A 12,171-nucleotide genomic window follows, 5' to 3' on the forward strand; every position below is an offset into this window, starting at 1 on the left:
ACTCCTACGAATTACATTTGAACTATCCATGTCTCAAAGTGATCGATACATATATTTTATAGCCATTTGTAGTTTTGGGCAGGACATCTCTAGTCTTACTTTTAATACCTTTGTAATGTCTATATTGATATGATTATCAGTACGCATCTAATTGCTTTAAAAATGTTAAGTATATAGGTATTGGAAAAACATCAATGAGACCTTACATAGACAACCCATTTCTTCTATAAAGATATTCCTTAACAACCTGCTTACCAACTGTTAAGATTTACAATCCAGGCATCTTGTTTAGACTTATGATCCACTGCTTTGACTTACAGCTGTCTTTTTTTTTCACAGTTCTGTATATATTGTTTATAGAGCAGCAGTGTCTTCTTTTGTGCCTGTGTATACATTATTGTAATTTTTGCTATACAGTATTGTAGTTTTATGTTCTTCTATACATGACATGAATTCATGTATGAGTTACGCAAATAAAAGTCATTAAGTTGGAGTTTCCTTTGACCATATCTTTATTCTGAATATTGTAGTATGTGTACTACATCCCTTTTCTCATTTAGTGACCCATTAACTGAAAGACCTAGTCGCTGGAATGGAACCGGTTGTTAAATGAGGAGTGCCTTTATTCGAATTAGTTTTATTTCTGTGGAAATACGAGATAAATCATTTGGGTCTCCGTTTGTCTCAGCTCTGTGATTATTTCTGTAGCCAAGATCTGAATTTTTAGCCTTCCCTTTCCTTCAATAATTTTCAAAGATTAAGCAGATTAGGAGATATTTCTTATATACAGAGAAGAGGAAGATAAATTCAAAGTCAAATTCCTTGTTTATTCTGTCTCAGGGCCCAGCTTATCACATATTATAAACCAACACATAGGTCTTTTCCTTTTGAAAAACTTCAGTGACAATTATTACAGGGTGCTGATAGGCATGTCTGCAAAAGTCATGAGCAAACACTGGGAAAGCTGTCATCATAAACTCAGGAAATTCATAAGGATATCATAATCCTCATTCTTGATCTATTATGAAAAGCAAATGGTGCCAGGCCTCTCTATTTTAGTCTCCTCTTAATTCACTTCCTCTTTATATAGTCATAGAAGCTTCTCGTGCTTTCTTTATTCCTGAGGGGTCAGACTCACTTTACTTACCCTTTGTTTCTAGCATATATATATATATATATATATATATATATATATATATATGCTAGCTAAGCAAATATAAATGTTTTTATTTTTACCTGAACATCTAAAATAAAAAGATATTCTAAAAATTATCTAGTACTAGAATCAGTCAAGATCTTAGAATAGTGGGTTTTCCTTTTTTGTGGGACACAAAAGTACAGAAGAGTTCATCTACAGAGCAAAGATAGAAACAGCTAGCAGTACAATTTAAATGACGTAATTAAAGGTTTAAAAAGACTACCAGTACAGGACTAATGCGTTTGGATGTAGGCCCTGTTGGCTTCTAACACAGGACACAAATCTCAAATATGTCATAAAATTAAGGTTTTTCATTAGAATTTCATTAGAATAAATTTAGCTGTTGGATGAGGGAGTAGGGACCACTCAATTATAATATCAAAATATTTTAACAGCAGTGCAAACACTTATTATTAAACCTGACAACATTAACACCGATGTGCACTTGCCAAGGGTTTGGCTGACCCGTGTGGGCATATCACTCCAGAGCCAGGTGTTAGCTGCTCTCTGGAATAAGCATGTGGGAAAGGTAACTAGAGACTGATGTTCATTTAGCATTCTCCTTGAGGTGTTTGCTAAATAACTGGAAATACTCCTGCCTTCTTTGTACTTGCCATTGTCTTTTCAGTCAGCATGGAAACAGTAGCCATCAAAAAGAACTATGACCTTTTTTATTTTAGTTAGAATGCTATAAGCTATAGAAAAATCTCCCTTTGTGGCAAGAAAAAAGATAAATCAAAAAATTGAAAACCCCAATATAAATGGTGAGAGCCTGACATTCCTGTGTGTTTTCTAGAGCCCTGTGTTCTGGGGTCAGTGATAAATTGAAGCAGTGTTAAGAGCCTTACGAGTGCTGTATTTTAGGGCACCCATACTGTGATTGGGAAAAGAACTAAAATAAAACTATGACATCAGATGTAAGAACATATTTAGATGTTTTATAAATACCCATGCAAAAAGTCATGCTCTAACCTTAACTTTTAAGAGCAATTATTCAGGCATCAATAAAGCTCATATTAAAACAATCATTTATGGAATGCTATTCATGTAGAAGTTTGTGTGTTTTTATCTTTTAAATATAAAATGTCACAGTTTGTAGACTCTTATACCCATTTTCCTGTTAAGGAAAATTAAAACAGGGTGGTTGAGAGATCATGCGGAGATTAGTATGAAGAAGTAGGAACTTGTATAGCCTGATTTCAGAACACCAAGTTTAACCACTGTATTGTTCACTAATCACTTAAATTCCCCTCAATACATGGTCATTTAACCTACTACTGTGAAGCCTAGTACTTGGAAATGGAGAGTGTATATAATATAGTATTATGTTATTGAAAGCACTAGAAATTACATAATTAATGGTGCAGTTCTCTTTGACTATTTTGTGTTAAATAAAGAATTATAAGGACTATTTAGAACTCTTTAATATTACAAAAGTCTTGAAATATTTAGGAAAACTCTTAGTCAGAATGTTAAAAGGACAATTTAACAATTCTATTTCAGGTCTTGATTTTTTGCTTATAATTGCAAAACTATATTTTGTAAATGTAAAGTCCAACTTGTGAGAGTTTTCCTAATATTTTAGGAATTATATGTTGCAAAAAATGTATCCTGAGGTCTAAGTAGCAAAAGCCAATCAAAAATTCTTGATATATCAGATACTTTCTCTTTATAAAGTCTTTTATCTTATATTGAATCAACTACCATTAGAGATAGGCAACATGTTATTTGACTTAAGAGGAAAGTGAAACTTACAGAATTTAAGCAAGGTTTCCAAGTTATCCAGTTAGTCAATATTACATATGAAGTGGATTGGATTTCTCCAACTTTCCGCCTCTGCAGATAAATGTAGATTTTCACCTATACTCATTCAAAAAGAGTCATAAGTGTGGTTTGAGAGGAAACAGACACCACTGCAGTGGACAGGACCATGTGTGTTCTAGGAGGTGGAGGGTGTCATTCAGCATGGAAACAATAGCCATTGTCATACCAGTAGGGCACTCAGAGTAAGAGATCAGCAAGATGCAGCTCAAGCTAGTACTTCTTGGAAGGCACTGAAGTACTTGTTCAAGGCCCAGGGAGAAGGAAGGGAAATGATGATCCTTTGAAAAGAAGAAATTGTTAGATATATATATATATATATATATATATATATATATATATATTTCTTGGCAGTTTCTGGATGTCTCACAAAAGTACAGACTGAAGCAAAAGAAATAAGGAATCCAGGTACTGAAGGTGTACAAAGTAGGAGATGAAGCAGAAAGAAAAACACTTATTAAAATCTGTTTCTTGAAGAATATCTGAGAGATAGAAACCCCTTATAGATTTTCTATTTGCAAATAGTTTTGGTCCCAGAGAGTGACATGTGATTTAGCATGATAATAGCTTCAGTTATGGAGAGAAGAGAAATGCGAGAACAGGAGTTAGAGAGAGGTTATCAAATAGAGGTGTTCTGGAGGATGCCCTAATAAAGATGTCACTGTATAGAAGTTTTTTGCTATTATTTATAATACTGGGAAAAAAAATGAATGGTCTTCACGTAATGAAATCTCTAGGTAACACCACCACCACCAACAAACCCAACTATAAATAGAAACAACAGCAAATATGACCAAAGACATCATCATAGTGAGGATGGTTATATCTGGTCGTAGTATGTGGAAATCCCAAGGCCTGAAATTGGGAAGAACCTAAGGAGACATATTTAGTCCTATGTCTCCCCACTCAATCAAATTGCTGCATATTCTTGTGCTTATATTTGACCTCTGTGTGACAAGAATTTCATCACTTCACGGGCAGCCCCTTCTATTGGTGGAAAGTTGAGGGGCATGATTTGAACTTCTATCTATGCAGTCTTTCTTCTTTGGCTCTACTTTTGTTACACACAGTTAAACCGGAATAAATGAACTCTCATCCATTAGGTGCTTCTTCTATAAAAAAGTAATTAACACATCCTGTTGTTCTCAAGTTACTCCATTGCATTGTCTAACACAACCCTGCTCCTTAATTTTCCCTGTCACAAAATAGACACAGCCTCAGGATTTGGTGGTGTGTGTGTGTGTGTGTGGGGGGTATGTGCAGTGAAGCCACATACCTTCATTCACTGTTAAAAACACACTGGTTATTTGAGAATAAAAGACTCAGAATTCTGACAGTTTGTTTCAGTATATTCTATTTTTTTTTTTTTTTTTTACAGAACCTTAAATTGACTAGCTCATCAAAATAGCTATTTATGAGAAGAAGCTAGCTAGATGTTTGAAAATGTAACAAAACAAATTGCTTATGCCTGGAGGTCCCTTCAAGGCCTCTTCCTACCACAGCAGTAGGGCTGACTGCCTGAGAACAGCTGGTGTCTGCTAAGCATCCTCTGCTTTTTTAATGGTTCTTTTCCAGGTTCTTCCTGGTATGGAGTCCACAGTATGGGGGATTTCTCAGAAGCTCAGCCTCCAGGGGAAGTTATTCTGCTTCACAGAGAAGTGTCAGGGGGCGTTAGGGCCTTCTGAGAGCTGAAGCTTCTCCTCAAACATCAGTTAAAAGGAAAGAAAACAGGCAAAACAAGAGTAATAAAGGAAGGAATGCTCCAATATTCAAAGACAAACAAGATGTTTATTACGTAATCAAGAGTTGTATTTAAGTACTTACTGATAAAATACATCTTGGAAATTTTAAAGCATCTCTCGGTCTTTCAGAAAGTCAAATGTATACTTGCCTATTTTTAAAAATCATTGTTACGAACAATGGTATTAAATGATTCACACTTTATATATATTTTCCACATAATTTGAAAGTTTCATTTTAAAGAATCATTACATTCATATTTCTGCATATTCCATGAACAATCATCAAAAATATTGTACAGTTCTCATTTGTATACATAGTGGTAGTTTCCTCTCATTCTTACTGTCTAAACTGAGAGCATGAAGTGGGAAAACTGAGGTGAAGAACTGACTTACTATTGTGTAGCTATACCCATGGTACTGTAGAATAAAGAATTCTCTGTCTTTCCACCTTAGGAAAGAGTCATGCCATCCTTTTACATGGTAACAGTAGTAAAAAGGTCTTTAGAGAATCATTTGAAGGGCAATAGGAATAATCCTCTGACCAGAAACCAAAGTATCTGTCTTGGCTTTAGCAGCATTTAAAAAATGCCACAAAGGAAATTTTTTATGGGGGTTGTTTGTTTGTTTGTTTGCAAAAACTTTGAGAGTTTTAAAGTTGATTCTATAACTTATTTTTGATCCTGTAAAGCCAAAGATATTTTGAAGGATGAGGGTAAGAGAGATCAAGGATTTGGGAAACATGCTAAACTAAACAATGCAGAGTACACACAGTAGGGCATCAGAGACCAGGAGGGATGAGGAGGAGTAGCAGAAGATGTGGGAGAGGTGACCTTTCTGGGCAGGATTGTGCTCTGATGACTTGGTTGGCTCTGTGAAATGAAATTGGTCCCTTACACATTTCAAGTCAGTCTACCTGTGGTAGATTGAGAAGGTAGCATCAGATCAGTTACATTTCCAAATTAAATTCTGGAGAGCTCTAAAATACATGTGAAGATACCTTTAGCAGAGCAAGGAAGTGTTTGTGTGAGAAGGAAACAAATGGTAGAGAGCCAGTAAATGCCTCCTTCCACTATTTATCATTTGTTCATGACTTGTTTACTTACTGATTTCCATACTGTTTCATTGAAAAGGTATTTATTCTGCATATATTAATACTTAATTTGAAAAATGCTCTGCTGCAGAAGATAGTATGAAAATAATCACTCCAGTTGGTTTCTAAAATCCCTTCCATCTTTCTAGCATCAATATTTTATGTTATTAACTTAGAAATAGTCATTCATCTTTCATCATGGGAATCCTAAGGATGAGCAATCATCTTGAATAATGACAGAACAGATATTATTGTTTTGTAAGGCATACAAAAAAGAAAAAAGAAAGAGGAGAAAGAAAAAAAAAACAATGAAAGGGAAAGAAAGAAAGAAAGATGAAAGAAAGATGAAAGAAAGAAAGAAAGAAAGAAAGAAAGAAAGAAAAAGAAAAAGAGAAAGAGAGAAAGAAAATAAGCAAAACTTTTGCAACCTGGATTCTTCATTCCAGGGATACTATTTACAGTTTTATTATTCATAACTATAGTGAAAACTTTCCTGAAATTATTGGGATTGTTTTGTTTGCAAAAGGGAGACAACTAAAGGAATAACTGATACATTGCAACATATATACAAAATATAAGTATGCATTATATTTTTTCAAGCAATAAACTATCAGTTGGAAAGTAATGAAAAGTCATTTAATTTAAATTTACAGAACTAAAACTCCTAAAAAGTTATATATAAGTTTGGAAGTTTGATTCTTCTCAAAGGAATCATCAACAGAAAGTAAGTAAGCCAATATTTATATAAGCAAAACATACACAGCTCAGAACTAAGTTGTCACATAAGAAACATAAATTATTCAGTACTTCCTTAGTTTAGAATAATTTTTCAGAAAGCATTAATACAATAACTAAGTCATTGTAAACAACCAGATGCTTCAATATTGAAAAAACTAGATTTAGTAAATATTAAGTAATGTAACTGTTTTTGTTTTTGACTTGTGTATTGATGAAATAAACATTGTTTTCTTTGTAACTATAAATCTTTTCAATATCACTCCTCAGCCTATATTTTGAAGATAGAATTCCATCAATGAAAGAGGCACGTGAGTAACGCAAGGAAGCAGGAAATGTAAAAGCAGGTCACTGTGTGCCTCCCATGTGCTCTTGGTGTCCTAACCACTGGGAGCCGCTGAAAAAAGTGTGCAAGTAACTATATACTTAGTTAATTATATATTGATATGTTAATTATGGTTAGCACTAGCAAACAACTTTTAAAAATGGAAGGCTGCTTTTATTTTTTGAGTTTTTATTGTCCACTGGAGTAATGTACGTAAAAGTTAAAAAAGACCTTAATTTTTTGTATGTCCTTTATTTGATAGCAGGAAAATTTTCCCTCAGAATATTCCTTTTATTTAAATATTTATGTGAATAATTAATAGTTTTTTCTTTTTTAAAACAAATCTGTCCGGATATTGCTAACTAAACCTTACTCTAAACTATCAAAAAATACCTTATTAAAACGTGGAGAAGATTAAAAGGCCATAATTTTAGTTAAAGTCACACAAAATAGACTTGTGATAGGAAAAGTCTTCATAAAATATTAAACAATATAAGAAGATATTTTCATCAAGTAAAAGTTTCTGTTGCTCATGTTTTTTAGTTATTAGAGATCCTTTTGTCAGGTTTTAATCTTTTCCTCCTACAGATGCTTAAAAGATGTTGCTTTCTGCATTAAGTATACAAACAAGCATCAAGTTCCAAGGAAGATCTTGTTATAGTAAAACCAGATTACATAAAACATACTCTATAGGTTATTCTATAGGACAATTACGGGGATTTTAGACATTTTAAGTACAGTAATAACAAAGCACAATTCTTTAAGAAGCTTTCCAAATCTCAAATTTAGTTAAATATGAATTAAAGCTTTTCCACTTTAAGAAGTCTTTTTTATAATTACTATTCCTTTTTAAAGCCTAATTTCTCAGTTCTTTTTTGTGCAACTTTAAAGTGTTATAAATAGATACCCACGACTAAGACTACCATTAGATACCATGTTTTTGAAGTTGACCTATAAGAAGCAAAGTAAAATCTCAGTTTTTGCAATTTACAAAATAAAGTCTGATTTAATGCATATACTTCCCAAGATGGCCAAATCCACAGAAACACTTACTAAGGTATCTGGCGTCGACAGCTTCGTGGCGTTCAGTCCTACCAAGGATGGGAGAGTTTGGGACATCCAGTTTGAGATCATTGCCATAGCGCTAAGCACAGCGCCAAGCTTCAGCAGTGGGAGGCTCATTGTTGTGGAGCTAATGAGTTTTCATAGTGACTGATTAAGATCCCAGAGCCAGGCTGGCAGCGGGAGGCGTGACTGCAGCGCACCACGATGACAGCAGAAAAAGAGATCAACAACCCCAGCTCTAATCACCCAGCGAAAGCTTACAGAAGCTTCCCCCACCTCATGGAAAGTACCCTGCCCTTTCTCCCCTCCCTTTTCAGACACTGCTGGATCATCCAACAAGGTATCTTTGATAGGGCTTGGTTGATAATGAACAGATCAGAAGTTGGAGGGCAGGGGAAATGTGAGCTTTGCCTGCTCCAGTACACTCAGTTACCATCAGCGCAGTCCATTTCCTCTGGGGTTTGTGTAAGCATAATCAGCTGCTCTTTATCTTTCATAGAAAAAGGATGCCTTTAAATGGAGATCTGCCAAAGTGCACATTTCAAAAAACCAAACTTAATATGTACAGATTTTCTGGGCTGGAACAGAGTGCTTTTAAGAAGAGCATGAAAATAAAGTCTGCAAATTATTTCCAAGATGGTCAGATATTGAGAGTAAGAGATTATTTTTCAAAACAGTAATTTAAAATTAGCATCCTTACTTGAAAACTGTAGTCAAAGGTGACTAGTTACTGCCTGCGGCAAATACTACCTTTAGCCTTTTTATCTGAGCAAGCACAAACTGCTTTGGAAAGAAACTCATTTTACAAAAATTCATGTTTACAGTTGTGCTTGAGAACACGTGCTTTGCTTTGTAGGCTCAGTCACATGCCAGTTTCAATTAACACGATTTTCACCTTGTGAAGAATGACAGACACATAATTGAAGTCTGTGTCTTGAGAGAACATGAGATTTTCTAAAAAGATGAGCAGGACTTGGACCCAGGAAGTCCGGTCTTTTTTATTCTCTTCTACTTAGCTATGTGAGAAGCCAGCAAATGAATCTTTGTCTTCAGTGTTTTCCCTTAATAGATGGAGGTTGGATTCCACAGCCCCTTCCAGCTCTAAAAAGTCTATTATCTTTTTATTAGAACTCCACTGGCTTTTATAGTACACAGAATCTTAGGGTTACAGATAACTTCCTTACACTCTTTTATGAAAATTCTACAAACTACCCACATCCAAATCTCAGGTCCCAAATGAAATAAATCAGAAGGAATTTGCTTAAACAATATATGTATTTTAAAACAAAAACATAGAGAAACAACATGAAGGAAAATATGGCTTAATGAAAATTAAATGAAATAAATCAGTTAACATTGTTTTGATTCTTTAGAATTATGGAATTATTAATATCTGGATTTTTTGACCAAAAATGCGTGTCTTTATTAACAGTTTAGATGTGAAAAATAAAGACAGAGTCTTATAAAACTGAACAAGATGCATATTTAAAGTGTATCCATGTACTTTATTTTCCTAAGCAGCTTTAAACTTAACTGGATGCTGAGACTTCAAATCTTACAGTTATTTGGAATCTAGGATATCTTTATATTTATTTCTTTCACTGCAAAATGAATTCAAATGATTGCAGTTGGCCTTTACTTTTTAATCATCATACTCAGAAACTCAAACACTATTTCTTTTAACCCTCAAAACTCATGTGGTGAGAATAAAACAACAAGAGTGTGTATATCAAGTAACACAGATTATTCATGGACAAGACTATGAAATTTCACCTTACTTAGTATTAAAATATAGTAAAAATAAGATGCAAAGTGGTTTCACAAATTAAAATGTTTCAAACACACACCTGGAAATCTCCTGACTTTAATAAAGGAGAGGAGTACATTGTCAAAGCTTAATTTCCAAAATTGAAAATTAATATACATGCAATTACTGGATAATTTAAGAAGCAATGTGGCAGATGGTAATTGTACTTATTAATGAACTTATTAGTCAGCAAAAAAATAACATGTTTAGAAGAATATAGAATTGAATGTCAGGGAAAATAGAGGAAATTAAAAAGGATGGAAGAAATAAAGAAGAGTAACACATGTGGAATGATTGTTTCAATTTCCCAGAGATGCAAATGAGTATACTAAAACCCTGAAAGGGAACAATGGTGAAAGTTTGATTCGGTGATGCTTATGAACAACATAAAAGCTACACTATGGTTTTTAGCCGAGTTAAATGGCACACATTGAAATAGAAAAGCTCCAGCCATAATGATTATTAGTTGTGGGAAATAAAAATAACTACCATTTGCGAAGAGCTAAATAGTTTCCAGTACGCTCATAGTCTCTTTAAGTGACTTCCATTTAGGAGTTGAGTTTGCAAAGGGAGGAGATTTTTCTGTGGAGAAATAGCAGCCTGCATTCAGAGCAAGAAACCCAGTAGTTTTAGTTTCCACAGCAGTGAGTAGGAATGAAAGAAACACAAATGAGGCTGGAGATGTTGGCTGTGACTAGGTGCAGACTTCACGGCTACCTATGGTATTCGACCCTACATTCCATGGTTTAATGGAAAGCAATGATGTTATTAAATTTGTGCTGTGGGGTCAGGGTTATAGTTTACCAGGAGAAGAGCACATGCACCAGCCTGGCAAGCACAGGATCCTGGGTTTGATTCTAAGTACAAAAAACAACAACAAGAAAAGTAAATTTATGCTGCAAATTATTTACTTGAGCATTTTTATGGTGCAGCAGAGACAGGTGGAGGCTACTGGGATAACAACATGTATCGGAGGTAGATGTTCATAGTCAACACAAGAACTGATGAGTCCTGGAGTAAGAAACTGTTAGTGGTATTCAAAACACTGGATTTCCTTGAGTATTTTAGAAGAATTTGCAGGACTTAGTGACTGACTCTATGTGAAAGGTGAGAGAGAAGATGATACCTGAAGAAACTTCTAGCTTTGGCTTAGGGTGAAGGGAGTCATTCATCAAGATAAGACACACATGTAGCAGCACAGCTTTAGGGCATAGTGAGAGTTTTTTGTCACACACCCAATGTGACTGTCTTATGTACTGAGTCAGAGGATGGCAATGTGCCCACACGTGCAGTTCAGACAAATGCCGATTTCCTTAAACCACGTAATCTTGATGACCTAGTGAAAAATAATGTAACTTCTGGGGCTTACAAATGTTTTATGTAGATTTCCATTCAGGATAATTTCTACATTTATTATCTATACTTTTGAAAAAATAACAACAAACAGCCTCTTTCCAGTAAGTGGAGTCTATGTTTCTCAGTGTAATATTTTCACAGAAAATGCAACTTGACTACACATTTTTTTCCTTTTAGAATCCCATAATGGATTGATAACTGTAATACCTGTAACTGTATATTATTTCTCAGGGCATGGTGAAAAATATTGATTAATATATTTTTCATTAGACTTTTTACTGCCCAGATGATATTTTATGGTAAACCTTCATAATACTTAATAAGCAAATAAATATTAAGTGATGAAGACATAGATAAGCTTATGGAACTTTTACCCTTAACTTGTAATACAAAACTGTTATGTTGCTTTTACCCTAAATACATACAGTACTTCCTGGTTTGGTTGGTGATAGTGTAGTAGGCATCCTGGATATCTGGAGAACACAGTAGAGGCAGATATGAGATGTTAAATATGTGAGAAAAACTAATGACCACACAAAATGGCCTACTGAGATCACTGTTGTCCTACGGTTTGCTTTTAGAGAGAAGTTGAGAGTGAGAGCGTGTGTAAGCAATATAAATGTTAAAAAGGAATAGTCTACGTGTACTTAAATTTGTAATTTACAACCAATTTTAATTTATGGCTAGTTTGAGGCAGGGGGAAGAATGGCTTATTAGATGTAGTTGTAAAGAAACAAATAAAGGGACAAAGAAAATATTGGAGAGAGAATAAAAGGAAAAAGGAGAGGGAGAAAAGTAAAAAGAAGAGGAGGAGGTTAGCAAATGAGTGAAACAGTGAAAGATGAGTTGCACTGACTAGTATGAAAAGCAGCTAAACAAGTCCACCTCTGGGAAACCACTGTGTTTTGTTAGAGAATTATGCAGGAGAGTAGAGAAAATTGCCTTAAATAAAAGAAGGTTCTTGTGTTGAAATGACTTTTTTGGATGCTAGGCACCCCTGATGGGCATTTGGTAGTGGAATTAGCAGGCAAA

The 12,171-nt window shown here is 34.5% G+C and overlaps 1 protein-coding gene across 2 annotated transcripts in view; it reads right to left on the reverse strand.

Moving 5' to 3' along the window:
- Positions 1-12,171, reverse strand: part of Olfm3 (olfactomedin 3) — a 188,528-nt gene that overhangs the window by 43,166 nt on the left and 133,191 nt on the right. The window contains exon 1 of one of the 2 annotated variants that reach the window (XM_003479178.5): positions 7,965-8,143. The exons of the other annotated variant lie outside the window; for it this stretch is intronic. Coding sequence (XP_003479226.1) covers positions 7,965-8,093 — 129 coding nt within the window. The 5' untranslated portion in view covers positions 8,094-8,143. Of the gene's footprint in view, positions 1-7,964; positions 8,144-12,171 lie in introns of those variants that run through there. 2 annotated transcript variants of the gene reach the window in all.

The sequence above is a fragment of the Cavia porcellus genome, unplaced genomic scaffold (assembly GCF_034190915.1).
Source record: "Cavia porcellus strain 051 isolate PalLab524CR breed Dunkin Hartley unplaced genomic scaffold, mCavPor4.1 scaffold_1, whole genome shotgun sequence".
Lineage (NCBI taxonomy): Eukaryota > Metazoa > Chordata > Mammalia > Rodentia > Caviidae > Cavia > Cavia porcellus.